This window comes from Aptenodytes patagonicus, chromosome 1, assembly GCF_965638725.1.
Source record: "Aptenodytes patagonicus chromosome 1, bAptPat1.pri.cur, whole genome shotgun sequence".
In the NCBI taxonomy this organism is placed as follows: Eukaryota; Metazoa; Chordata; class Aves; order Sphenisciformes; family Spheniscidae; genus Aptenodytes; species Aptenodytes patagonicus.
In genome coordinates this window covers 194403317-194417493 of record NC_134949.1, presented here as the reverse complement: position 1 = coordinate 194417493, position 14177 = coordinate 194403317, and the positions used below count along the sequence as shown (strand labels likewise).

The following is a 14177-nucleotide window of genomic DNA, read 5'->3' as shown; positions in this document are numbered from 1 at the left end:
TTTTTTAGGAAGTCACCAAAAGATGATAAACTGTGGGTTCAGGCACAACTGAAGTAGAGTGTTTTGACCACTCAGAAATCAGGAAATATGGTATTACAAATTTGTGTAATATACACACATTAGAGCCGGGGGAGTTAATCTGAAAGCCATTCACCTGCTTGTTCGTTGATATTGGTAATACCTTTGAAGCCATTTGCCAGTGACTGCGAAGAGACTGAAATTGTAGGGGTGTAAATGGACAACTGGATAGAGGGTCTGTCATCTTAGCGTATTTGCTGAGGAAGAAAAGTGGCGTTGAACTCTCACCTTACTGTCTTTATTCTACTACATGTGTAACCCAGTTGCAATGTTGGGGGATTTATTATTGTTTAACAGGATGGCCTTAAAAATGGTTCTGCACAACAGGGTGGTAATGAGTGATCTGCGACGACAAAAGCCGAGCAGTGGCGGACCTTCATCCTCGTTCACGGCAGATTGGATTCCAGGTCCCGGGTGCTCCATTCCCGCACTGCAGTCTTACCTTACGTTTTGTTTCCGTACTTTTCTCCTTTGATCATCATTGACTATTTTTAATAATTTCCGTAGAAGCTGGAGTAGGGAACTTCATTCCGAAGTTCCTGAAGACCATAGGACAATGCTGGTTAATTGGAGGGGTTTTGGCTTTGTTCCTGGCAACTTTGAGTTGGCTTCTAGTATGATATACTTCTGTGGGAAATACAGGCTTAATTTCAAGTGTTGAATCGAAAAGTGGCCATCAAAGGGAAAACGATATTCAGTGAGAAGTGTAGGCCAGCTGTTATGCCATATAAATAATTTCTTAATAAGTGTGACTAAATTATTAGCTGATCCAAGATTTTCAATATAGTTTCAAGGGGAACAATTAGAAAAAAGGGGAGGAGGTGGGAAAAGAGGAAGGAAGGGATTAAGTGGTTAAAAAAAAAAAAGCATAATGGGTGTAGGCTTTACAGGGGGCTGGGAACGGGAAATGGAGGGACGCAAGGTCCTTCATGCCCCCCTTCCACAATTAGCACCAGTCCATAAGACGTAGTACTCCCACTTTATGTGACTTGGTGTGACTTTTCCGCAGCCTTAAGGAAATAGAAGATATTAAGAGTTTAAAAAATAATAAAAGATGACCCTTCTCAGTTACGACTTAAATTGGCCATTTTTTAAATTTGATGACTAAATCCCACTGTGTGCTATCAAGGTAGCGTGGGGTGGGTGGGTGTCAGCCACTATCCTGGAGTCCCTCCTGGGCTGTCAGCCCCCTGGGTCAGAGGTGCTGTTTAATATAGAGAACTTCAGCTTTCCAAATGCTCGTTGTGTCACTGTGCCAAACCACTTCCTGTACTTGCTATGTTTTTTTTGTTATGTTAGGTGTAACTTGAAATGCTCCAGTGACTCTTTCCTCCGCTCTTCATTTAATTTTGGAGTACATGGTTGAAAAACGTTGTTGTACAGTTAGAACAAGTGGGATTAAATGCTAGTGTAAGTGGCTTTTACTCTGAGGTGTTCTCCTTGGCTTTGAGAAAAGCATTGCCCATGAAAGCTACACATAAGACCAGGGAATTGAACGCTCTTTTTATGAGTTAAATCTAAAACTTAAACCAAATTTCACAAGAAGGAAAAATGAATTTCAGCTCCGTGGTTCGGGTAGTGAAATTTAAAGATTGTAACATTTTATCACTTTTCTACATATGCTGCTTTATGGCACTAACTGTTTTTTCTCCCCTTCCATCCTGGGGACAGTGATAGCATGCAGAGTGATGTTGTGTGCCACTTTCTGGAGGAAAGAAAATCAATTCCTGCTCAGATGTCTCACTTAAAAATTTCAGGATGCTAACACGGTTGGTGGATCTTTTCCCACTTGCGGTCCTTCAGCAAGGGCAGTTTATGGGGTACTGAGGAGGGCTTTCACTTTTAATGAAGTTACATATTTTACACGTACTCATTTTAAGCTTGGATATGAAATTAGGGAAGCCTGTGATTCCCAAACTAGATGTTACTGCAAATGTATAATTCTTTAAACTTACGTGGTGTAGCATCTGGATGCAATTTCAGGTTTTGAGTTATGATAGACCTCACTTGACTCTGTGAGGAGACTTTGAAACTCAATGAATGTGCACAGAAATAGGGTCCTTCATCCCAATCGCATTGCTAGATGGGCATCTACGGATGATCTCAGGAAAGGGGATACCACACGTCCTTCTCCACGCATCAAAATTGCTATAAGATGGCTCGTATTTCCTTGAAGAGTTCTCTCCGACCAGTGAAGAGTGGATTATCTGTGTTTGCCTATATCCAGGTACTTGATACAGACCTTACGTTTTGTTTTGTCAGCATTAAAATTGGTAGAATCATTATAATTCTCATTAAAAACAACTGGGATTGACTTAGCAATTAGTTGCCTGTAAAAGAAAGAGAATATCCTCAAAGGAGCCAGTGAGAACCTCTCCTTGTTTGTCTTTTGATCTTAGACGGTTATCTTCTGGCTTTTTAAATGCAGCCTTCTGTCTCCTGTGCAGAGCGCACAGCATGATACTTCTGTGTATGCATTGCGATTAGAGATACTGGCAGGTTATTTCCAGAACCCCAGTAGGTTCTTTCCGCTGAATATTTATTTAGTTATGCTTGCACATCTGGAAAAAAAAAAAAAAAATTACAAATCTAGTACTTCATTTCACTAGCATCTTGCGTAGCTTTCCCTTTTTTCTGTTTTTCATGGAACTAAACTCCAATTCCTGGCAAACAAAATTATAGATGCAAATAACTTTGCTATGGAGGAGGAAAAGCACACATTTAGGAAAACTGATAGAGTAATATCTGGTAGCAAGAGGTTCTTCCATTTAGCAGAGGTATGTAAATTGAAATCTGCAGAATTCGAACTAGAAATAAAATACGTGTTAGCCTTTAGAGCTGAGCAATAAGTTCTCGATGGCTTGGTTTCTTTAAATCAAGATCCTAGCTACAAGTTTGGGGCTGGAAAAGGAAGTTGGCTGAGATTCTGTGATCTTTATTTAGACTAGCTGAAAGTGATTTCTTTTTTTTTTTTTTGATCCTTAGTCTGTTAAAAAAATAATTGACTTACTGTGGGGGGAAAAAACCCATCGGGCAGCTTCTCCAGCCTATCTTGTACCTTTACTGAGAAGAAGAAAAAAGTCATGGCCTATTGAAATAAATAATCCTTTAGTCCTTGATGTCACCTGCAGCCACAGTTTCCTCTTTAGGTTATTAGCTTGGACCAATTTTATGTAAGTTTGATACGGGGGGGGTTGGGGTGTGTGTGTGTGCTGTTGATACACAAATAGTTTTGAATTTATGAATTTTAAGGCAGAATAGTACTTTGCCATTTATTGACTATTTTTAGATGCCAAGTGAAATGTAAAGTCAGATGTCATGTAGAATCTAATTACTGTAGTCTTTTCTTGAGTAATTAACAGATTATTTTTTTAACCTCTTCAGTACTTTTTATTTTGTAGTTGAAAACTGTAGTTCAAGTCTGCAGGATCTGAACCTGTCTATAGTGTAAGATGAAAGTGTGCTGTGACAGAAATTGCTGTTCTCTAATACAGTTTCTGGTTGTAGTCTCTTTGCAACATAGTCAAAAGACGAAATTTATTTTAAGTTCAGGAGATGCTTGTCTAGGGCTTTTAATGTTGGCTTCTGAAGGGAGCATACATTGACAAGGTACTTGAAAGCTAAATTTTTTTAAGTGAAAGAATTTTTTTAACGCACACACAGAAATTTGCCAACCAGACTTGCATAGAGACAAAATGATTCTGTGTTGCAGCTTACCTCATTATGTGCTTAAGATGAAAAGTGTTTTTTCAAGTGCTTAGCATGATTAAATTGAAACAAGAGGAAATTATTCAGTGGGAGAAACAGGATTTAAGAACTGAAACACTACAAAAGGTGAAGCGTGCTAAAAAGTCTTTGACTACCATATATGTTTCAACTTATGCAGTTAATTTATTTGAGGATCAAAGATGCTGGTGAGCTACTTGTTTCACACTATACTGTATTCTGCCCTGCTCGTTTCTCAGTAACCCATCTTGAGTCTTTTTCTATTACTTTATGCAGTTTGTGAACACCTGGGGTGCTCCATAGACATGCAGGCTTCCAAAGCATGTGTGATCCTCGGTGTGAGGGCACTCTCGAGAAATGTCCCTCGTCGGGTGTCTAACAGGGGCATGAATCCATCCAGCCCCAGAGCGACTTTGCACAGATGAGGAATTCTGCAGCCTTTCTCACTTCTGCTCCCAGGAATGTAAAATCGTAAGCTTTTGCAGGAGGAGTTCATGTCTAATATCGTGTAATATCTGTTAATGAGGTGTTAAAGAGATGTAAAGAAGAGTAACAGTCATCTTGACTCCCTGCTAATGCTGTAAGGGAGGGTGAGTGAGCCAAAACAACATAATCTGAGTGAAGTGTATGTTGAATGTCGTGGTGGAGGAGGCAGGAAGGGAGACAAATAGATGAGCGAGCAAGGGAAAAGGGAGTTCGGAGGATTATTTGCCTTAGATCTTCTATAGAAAATTTTATTTCATAAATAATACATATTGAAAAAAAACAACAGCAAAACCTCAACCTTTAAATACAGTGTTGAGTCTCTGTCCTTGTCAGGCAGACGACGGGGTGTTGAGGCGAGAACATCGGAGATCAGTGGCGCTCTCCCCCTCCCCAGTTTTGGGGATGAAAGTAGTACATGTCATCTTTTTTATTTCCTAGATGATCTGCAAGCTCAGAGCTTTCTCTGCCATAAAGGGAGACTTATGGTTTGCTTTCTTACAGGGGGGCAAGGCAGAACATGCATGTTAATATGCAGTCCTACTTACGCAGCTGACAGCTTTCTGTTGAATCACAACTCAGCTTATAGGCATCTAAAAATAAATGAAGGAATTTGCCAAAAGCCCACCGAAGTTAATGGAAGATGGTTAATGAGTTCAGTGGGAATTGGTATCTCTATCTCTTCTTCATGAAGATACATTAATACAGATTAGAAGAAGGCAATGTTATTTATTGTTAATTTAGTCTAAGAATCGTATCATTTTTCTGTCATAAGTAGAATGATGGCATTTAATAATTATCATTATGGCAGCACCAACAATCATCCTGGAATGCGTCCATGATTCTATTTTTACATGTACAAACAAATGTTTGCTGTCTGTCCTGCAACAGCAAAGCAGCCATTTCAAGGGTATGTCTGTTCAGGCATGCGAGTTTGCTATCTTAAGCGAGTTATTTTATAAGGACCTGATTAGCAGAGATAGGACTTCTCGCTTTTTACACCTAATTTGCCCTTTTCTGATTAAGAGCTTCAGGGGACCGAGATTGCCCCTGAGCTTGTGTCCAGCTGCAGTTTCGTTAATTCTAATGTCTTGAGTAACTGCCCTGACAAGGAGTCACTTGAGACATTACTGATTTTTCAAGCCCAACCCTTCACAAAACTTTAATTTAGATCAAGTCCAGGGCAGAAGTTGATACAGATTCCAATACAGATGATGTGCTTTTGGAGCTGTTTATTAAATGGCCCACTTGATCACTGGACACGATGAGTACCATCGTGTGTAGTACATCACCTCTGCAAAGAAAGTGGTAAGTTGAAGTGTACATACAAATGTATGGTGACTGGTGTTTATCCTTCAGGAGGTGGGAAGCTGGAGCCTGATGCATATGTTTTAATGTGTTGCTTCTAATTTACTTGCTATTAAGTTTGCAAGTAAGTACAGGCAAGGTTTGGGTTTGTTTGTTTTTGGTTTTTTTTTTTAAAGGTCCTTTAATTTTCAGCCTGTTAGGCTCTATCCTGTGCAACTTCCCCAGATATACCTGAAGGGCAAGATGAGAGCTGTGCCCTTGCGGGATGTGCATCGTATGTGGTACCGGGAAAGCGGCTATGAGAAGCTCTTATTCTTAAATGTGACCTCGGGAATAGGATTAGTTTGTACTACTCTGCTGGCATTATTGAATGAAAGAATAGTAGACTAGGACAACATAAATAAACTAAGAAGGATGATGCAGATACGCAAATGCTAAATTTAGCTTTAAGATGATTATTCCGTGCCTCCTGGCTTTCCTGCTTCTCTGGGAGCAACACCTGTGACATGTATGGGACTTCTAGTTCTTGGAGAACTTTGCTGTAGAGAATTGAAGAGGTTTTTGACTTTTTTTTTTTGTACCTTTAAGTCATGTAATGCCTGATGAAAGTGCAGGTCTAGAGAATAGTGTTTATTTAGAGGTCGGCTGTTTCTTGTGGCAGTATTTTGTGGTAGTCTAATTCAGCCTTGGGTCTCCTCCTAAACTGCTACTGGTAGAGAGGATCACTTGCGCTGGCTGTGGCTGTGGTGGCTGTGTTCCGTGACACGAGAGCGTAACATTTGGTGAGAAATACACCACAGTTAGGTGGGAGGATAATTTTTCCTACATTATTAATGCATGTGCTGCAACTTCTAAGACCGTAAGTGCTGTATGGTACGATCTAAAAATGAGTGAATAGGCATTTTCCTTGTTACTGTAGAGGAGTATCAGCTGGCTTGCTAGAAATCTGCAGGTTTGTGCTGTGCGTGCTCTTTGTGGATGATCTGATGGCTGAATATTTTTTTTCATAAATGGTTTTACGGGCTGATAAGGCCTGTGTAAGGGATAAAGAGGGATCGTTGCTGCTTTAGCAGATCTGTAGGAGTCTGAAACAGTTTTATCCGCAGTGTGCATCAGTGTATTTATGTGCGTGCGTACCTTGCTTTTGCCGCCTTTCACAGGCGAAGCGGGTAGAGCTCTATCGGGTACGGGTTTCATTCTCCCGGGCTAAAATCTGCCGCGCCGCGGGCAGCGCCCGAATCTCCGGGCGGGGGCCAGTGGTACGGACAGGTGGACCTCGCCCCGGGGCGGGCGGCCGTGGGAGCCGGCGCTAATAATCACCCCGCGGGGGCCGCCCCGCGGGACTGCCGCCGGGTGCGGCGGGGCCCGGCCAGGCCCGGGCGGCGCTGCCGTGTGCCAATAGGTGGCGGTGTCGGCGCGGCAACGGGCGGCCCCTCGCGGCGGCTGGCAGCCCGCCGGGCCGCGCTGGGCTTCCCCGCCGCTCCCGAGCTCCTTTAATTATTATTATTGGTTTGGTTTTTTTTTCAATTCCCCCTCCATTCTGGCGGGTGGAAATCGGCACGCCGAGCCGCACTGCCGCACCCCGCGTGTCGGGGTTTCACGGGTGAGGGGGGCAGAGCCTGGCCGCCCCCGCGCGCGGGGCCGTCCCGCGTGGGTGCCGCGGGGCGGGCAGGGCGCTGCCGGCCCGGGGGGCTGCGCGGCGGGGGGAGCGCGCCTAATGAGATGCGGCGGAGGGGGGGGGGCGGGGCCCTGGCGGCGGCGCAGCCAATGGGCGGCGGCGCCGCCGCATAAATTATGGGGGGGCCGGGATGGCCAGGTTTTGTGCGGCGCGGCGGAGCGCTGACCTCGGAGCTGGCCGAGCGCAGCCCCGCGCCCCGCAGGGTCCCGCCGCCCGGCCCCGCCGCCGCCCCGCCGCCCGGCGGAGCTGCCCCGCCGCCCGGCGCTCGCACAGACGCACGCGTCCGGAGAGAGGGAGACCTGATTTCTCCGGGGAGCGTTTCTGGCCGCGATTGCATGAATGCCGAATGTTGTAGACCGGTGGCAATGGATCTAGGAGTCTATCAACTAAGACACTTCTCAATTTCTTTCTTGTCGTCCTTGCTGGGCACCGACAACTCGTCCCTGAGGCTCGACAGTAGGTAAATAAGTGTTGTGTCCGAGGGGCTCTGCCGGCGCGGCGGTAGCGGGGCAGGTGAACGCCGGGCTGGCTCCTTTGTCCGGGGGAGCCGCAGCGGCGGCACCGGGCCCCCGCCTCGCCTCGCCTCGCCTCGCCTCCCCTCCCCGGGGGGGACGGCGTCCCCGGCGCGGAGCGCTTCTGCCGCAGCCTGCAGTTAAGCTCCATCTTTGTGGTCCGTTGGGGGGGAAATGTCGGGATACTTGATCCGGCTGCAGGCGGGGGTTCGGGGCGGCTTCACAGGTTGCTTTGCTGCATTGGAGCATCCCGGTGAGGCGGCGGCGGCAGGGCAGCGTGAGGATGACTTTCTCAGCCAACTGGCTACCAATGCCCGCGTCTCTTGTCTCTTAAATAATTCAGATGCTGCTAATGTTGTAATTTTTTTTTTCTCCCTTTCTTTCTCTCTTGCAGCTCCTCTGGTGCAAGCGTGGTAGCTATCGACAACAAAATCGAGCAAGCGATGGTACGTACCGATTGGGGGATAAAACCTTGTTCGTCTTTAAAGCGGTAAACAATATCGGGATGCGTCGGGCGATGGTTAACCCCTGCGCGGACGCGTTTTTATAGCGGGGCCGAGGAGGGGGGGGGGCACAGGTTCGGTTTCGGGGGCTTTTTTTCGGCAGTTGTTGTTTTATTGATCAAAGGCTTCCCGCGGGGAGGAATGCGCACGTTTCTCTCGATGCCGGGGAGGGAATGACGGCATCGCTTTTGGCTCCTGCCTCCCCAAACGATTGATCCCGGCTCCATGCGGCGGGGGAGGGTCGGCATTTGGTTGGGGGGTGTGGGGGTGTGGTGTGTTTTGGGGTGCTTTTCATCTTAATTTTGTAACTCAGCCAAGCGCATCCCGCTCCGGGCCCACCCCTGCCGGACGGGCGCGTCCCCCGCGGGCTGCAGCCGGGGCATCCTCCGCCGCTGTGCCCTTCTCCCGGCGGCCGGCGCGGGCGTCGCGGTTCCCGGAGCCGGCGGCTCCCCCTCGGGGGCCGGCCCGGCCCCCGCCCTGCCCCCGGCGCGGTCCCGCCGCGCTGCGCCTGGGGCCCGGCCGCCCTTTGTTACTGGAGCGGTGCCTGGAGCCGTTCTCACGGGAGCCTCTGCCGACTGTTGCTAGGCAAACTCCGAGCCTTTAACTCCCGGCTATAAATAACTCGGCCGCTCATTGGCCGGGGCGCGCTCTGACGTCACCCGCGGCCGCGCACGGCCGGCGGGAGGGAGGGAAATGCGGCAACCTGCGCCGAGAACTGGCTGCAGCCGGTGCGCGGGGGGCGGGGCCTGGCGGCGGGGCGGGGCCGGGATGCGGGGGCGGGGCCCGCCGCCTGCCTCGGGGCCGCACGTGTGCGGCGGGGCCGGAGGCAGCGGGTTGTGACAAACTCCCGCCCCCCCCCCCCCGCCGTGACCGTCCCCGGCTGGGGTGGCCGAGCCCGGGCACGTCTTGGCCGCTGCGAGGGAGAGCTTTGCCCAGCCCGACTCCCTCCGCTGAAGCGCTGCTGGCCGTGGGGCTGGCCCCGCGGGCATGAGCAGGGGGCTGATGGCCCTTGCTGGGATGCTCTCCTGCCCCGGAGCAGAGCTGGGTTCGGGCCGGCTCCCTGTAGGTGGATCCGCTGCACCCCCAGCTGAGGTGAGTGGGAGCCCAGGCCTGGCGCTGGGCTGCTGTCCTAATGCATGTACTCTTTTGTGTTTCAGGATCTGGTAAAGAGTCACTTGATGTATGCGGTAAGGGAGGAAGTGGAGGTCCTCAAAGAGCAAATCAAAGAGCTGATAGAGAAGAACTCCCAGCTGGAGCAAGAAAACACTCTGCTAAAAACACTCGCCAGCCCGGAGCAGCTTGCCCAGTTCCAAGCACAGCTGCAGACTGGTTCCCCGCCTTCCTCTTCCCAGTCACAAGGGACAACACAGCAGCCTGCTCAGCCGGCATCACAGGGGTCAGGGCCTTCAGCATAGTTCAAGATGTCGTTGCCATCGTGATCGCTGGCCTCTGGACTGCCCAGAGCAAGAAGGACTAGCGGGGATCCGCCACAGCCACCCTTCATCCATTTCAGTGCACATTGCAACGCAGACTGAGGACTCCATGCCCTGCACACATCAGGAGAGGCTTCTCCCCCCTGTATTACGTACTCATCTGTCTGTCTCTTCCCTCACTTCCCCCTTTGGCTTGAAGGAGTCTTTGTTCTTAGGTTGACTGAATAAAATAAACTTCTTCCAGAGAATTAGCACAAGTACACTGGGGACTTGAGCAGCTTCTGCAAATGGCTGAGAAATGAAGCTGCATGCCTGAATTTTTTTGGTTTGTTTTTAAATCTTCCACTCATCCAGTGATATAACTGATACAAGTGCTTTTTCGAGCTTGGAAATATGAAGAAATAGACTGGAGTAAAAAGTGATGGCTCAATCCCCCATAGTGCACTGGGGTTCCAAAGTGAGGACTGGTGCATAGGATCTTAAGAGGAATAGGGAGAAAGGTAAATTCAGTGTTTAACACTTAATTGTCACCTGAAACCTTAAGTGCAAATATCTGCACCGTTTTCTGAAGCAGTGGACAGGTGCATAAAGCTGTATTATATATAGAAAGCAGGTAGGTGACGTACAGTTGGGTCATAGGATAATTACAATGAAGGTTATTTGCCTACTGTATATTTGTGTATTTAGTGTAATTACTTTGTAAAATAGAAAACTGTAACTATTTAGGTTGTACAGATTGAAGTTTAGTTGTTTCATTGGCTGATCTGAAGAAGTTTGGAAAGTTGTTTTTTTTTTTTGATGCTACATAAATAAGAATGCACCTACGCAACTGTTCAGAATTTGGCAGATTTATGCTGTTTGTGTAACTTCTGAAGTTCCCTGGCTGCTGATGATCTTGAAGTAAATCTTTGTTCATTGTAGTTTGGTTCAAGACAGGAAAAACCACTCCAAAAATTATCAAACCCTGTGCTAGCAAAGAATTAAAAAAAAAAAAAAAAAAAAAAATTGGACTTCCCAGTATGGATTTTTTGCATATGATCTGTATAGTAGTATGCATATGTTTTTGTGCATGTTCTCTAAACAGTTGTAACACGTCAATGTATTTAACTGTTGCACTTGTCAACTTTCAATAAAGCATACAATGTTGATAAATCACTGTTTGTATATTGTACTAATGTCAACTGCAGTTGCTTTCAACATGTTGCAATGCAGTTTTACATGAGCAGTGAGGTCAGGAAGCATAGGTCTGGGTGCAAGATCCTGTCTGCCGGCTTCAGAGCTTTCTCAAAGTTTCAGCTAAAAATGCAGCTCCTGCTTTCCACAGTTTCTTAAAAAGGCAGCGGGTATGAAGTCAAAAATGAAGGAGGGAGGAGTAAGGGGCCTGACTAAGAGGAAAACTCCTTGTTTTGGTCCAATCCTACACAGTCAGGACTGTTGGGTGCCTTCTATACGTCGAGTAGTAGATAAGCAGGAGCACAGACTTCTGCTGTATGATCGGCCGTAAACGTATAAATCTCGTGCAACAGTTGTTCCCTAGCGGCAAACTGCCCCCTTGCCTGGGCACGCGGGTCATCCCGTGCTGGCAGCAGCTCTGGATGAGCTGAATTTGGGATGAGAAAGGCAGTGGGCATTACAGCTTCCCCAGCAGGTCAGCCATAGCGCCGCCTTCTCTCGAAAACTTCTAGTGATGAGACCAAGCTGAAATCTCGATGTCCAAGAATTTCTCACTTTCATCTCCACAGCTCTTGCCTTGATTATTTCATAATTTTATTTTTTGTGAGCTGAAATAGTGCAAACTTTTATTATTTCTGCTTTGTGAAAGTGTTGAGGAGGATTTCCAGTCCCGCGCGAAGACAAAACTGTTTCCCTTCAGTTTGAAAAAATACTTTTTTCCTCTTTAGCCATGATCATTAAAATATAACCGAATCTAAACCTACAAGTTTCTAGGTGAGAGACTACAGATATGGTGTGATAGTGGGCAACTGGGGGAGCGAAGGAATTTGCGGTTTTACAGTGGATTCTGTTCACTGGTGTTAAGGATGTGAATCTTGGATACTTACAGTATTCACAATTCACGGGATAAAACGGTCAGTCCTTTTGAGGAGTAGTAGGACAGTACTTTGACCGTGAAAGTGGTGTCCTAAAATTTGAATACAAGGAATTAATCTGACTTAAAATGTAAGAGTTAATTACAAAGGTTTTTATATGGTCTTGCATAACTGCTTACTCCATATAATGAAAGTTGGGAGGTGCCATCCTTGTGGAACTTCATATTGAGAATAGTCAGGTATAGCAGAGGGAATGAGAAGGCTGAGGGTTCAAAGGTGGGAGAGAACACCTTTTTGTGTGATTTATAGCTAAATTCTTGCTTTTGGGTACTCGTCATGCAGCAGTTCAGGCACTGCTTAGCTGTATCACGGCGCAAGCAGTTGCATTACCTCTATTTGGATTAGTATATCCAAGTGCGTGCATGAGTGTGTGTCTCTGTGGGAGTGTGAACTTTAATTCGTAGTTTGTGTTCTTGAGATTTCAATATATAATTTAAGAGTGTTCCTAATGAGGAAACGCCAGAGAGAAATGCGAGATGCTTTTTTTGATGGATTAAGCTAAAATTAGAAATTGATGATAGCCTTTGTGGCAGAACAGCACTTGAATTATCTGGATCTGACAAAAGGAATGCTAATTTTGGTGCTTTTTAAATGGCTTAATTGTCTCCAGTTGCCTTTGTATTCTGAATGTCTCTTTAGCACTTCCAGGCCATAACACTGAGTATATAAAAAAAGTCCATCTTAACATGCAGATAGGCTTTTTCACCCGCTTCACTGACCGAAATTCACAAAGAATTATTTTTTTGTTTAAAAAAGAAATTGACCTCTGGGTTTATTTCTTTTACTTTGTTTAAAGAACAGCCTGAGCATGTTCTAAATCCAAGATTATTTTTTTTAACTGTTCTTTAATACAGTATCTGGAAGTCTGAAGGTTTTTGGTTAGGTAATACATTGATAATTTTAGTACACTGTGCTTCAGTGTTGGCAAATCTGATCATTTAGTCTTAGGTACCGAATAGCTTTAAAACTACGGAGCCAGCTTTTGGAGCTGTTTATTAATTGCTAAAGTTAGGCAGAGCAATGTTTTGTTGCTGAGCTGATTTTAGCAATAGCTCTGTCAAAACTGCAGCCTCTCTCCATGAAACGGATTCAAATTGACTAAAATTGCACTTGAGACCCAAACAAAGAGTAGACATTTCAGTCGGTTGTGTTGTAATACTTCTGGAATGAATTGTTTTGATTTTTGCTTTTGTTCTAGAACAAATCATTTTTCAGAGCACTTTAAATCAAATGTTTGTCAAGAGTATCGTCTTTTTCCACCAGAATTTTTCTTTGTACAAACTCTGAGATGCTCAGGTTTTCATCCACAGTGAGAATCAAATTAAATGTAATCTGTCTTTTGTATGTCAGGCTTTTTATTCTCTGCATATCTCCAATTTGGTAATTCTTCAGGCTATATTCAAGCGGTTTGTCATTTAACTTCTTGTTGACATTTAGCTGCGCAGTTGCTTTATTTTTAACAACAATATGATAAACTGATCTAAGCAAAAGATCATGGAGACATAAGTTGCTATTTTGTTCCTCTTGCGGCTTTTCTTTTTTTTTTTTTTAAAAAACAATAATTTTTGGCAAATAATTCTAAGGCAAGTCCGGATTGCCCAAATTCTGAGGGCTCTGTAAATACTTGGGAAAGAGAAATATGCTTCAATAACATGCCTGAAAACTGTCCGGAGAGCACCCAGACAAAACCTCCCAGCAGCAGTGGAGTAAATGCAGTGCCTTAGAGTTGCCTCTCCCTAATTCTTACGGAATAAATCAATGCCTCGGAGGCAGCTTCCCGTCTTTCAACTGGAGAAAGAACCCAGCGAGGCTATTTGGGAATTACCACCCTTGATTTCTGTAGCTACAGTGAATGTATTAATCTCAATACAAAGAATTTTAATTGTTATTTATTCCTTGTAGGGTGAAATAGCAGTACTCGAGCTCGCTGACTGAAGGCATACTTGTTTAGCTTAATATATGCCACTTGCAAAACCTCTCGTTAAGCGTCTTGAGTACTTCAGTAACAGTTCACATCTTACAGACGTTGCATTATTTCTTGCTTTTCTCCTCTCTCTTTGGGATTATGCATTTTAACTTTCTGGAGAGTTTTTCTGCTGGGGCGAACCTGAAACAAGTTACAAATCCAAGGCTTTGCCTAAGCTGGAAATTAGCCCAATTCCAACCATTGCTGGTTGGTGGAACTTCAGATGTATGAAACTAAACGGAGAATGGTTGCTGGAGGGAGCTCCTGGGAAGTCTGGAGCGAGCTTTGGTGTTCGAAATGCTTGTTTGAGGATACTCTGAAAAACACCTGCCACTGGCCCGATCCTTTTCCTGCGATGAGTAAGCAGACTCTTCCGACTACA

General features: G+C 45.7%; 1 protein-coding gene across 6 annotated transcripts in view; it reads left to right on the top strand.

The window, feature by feature from the left end:
- TSC22D1 (TSC22 domain family member 1) overlaps positions 1-10876 on the top strand; it is a 97191-nt gene extending 86315 nt beyond the window's left edge. For 2 of the 6 annotated variants that reach the window (XM_076363494.1, XM_076363493.1), the window contains 2 exons: positions 8180-8231; positions 9446-10876. In XM_076363494.1, the coding sequence (XP_076219609.1) occupies positions 8180-8231; positions 9446-9703 (310 nt within the window). In that variant the 3' untranslated portion in view covers positions 9704-10876. Of the gene's footprint in view, positions 1-7500; positions 7734-8030; positions 8039-8179; positions 8232-9203; positions 9351-9445 lie in introns of those variants that run through there. The other 4 variants (XM_076363507.1, XM_076363524.1, XM_076363535.1 and 1 more) reach the window with 4 other exon arrangements.
- The last annotated feature ends 3301 nt before the right edge of the window (positions 10877-14177 follow it).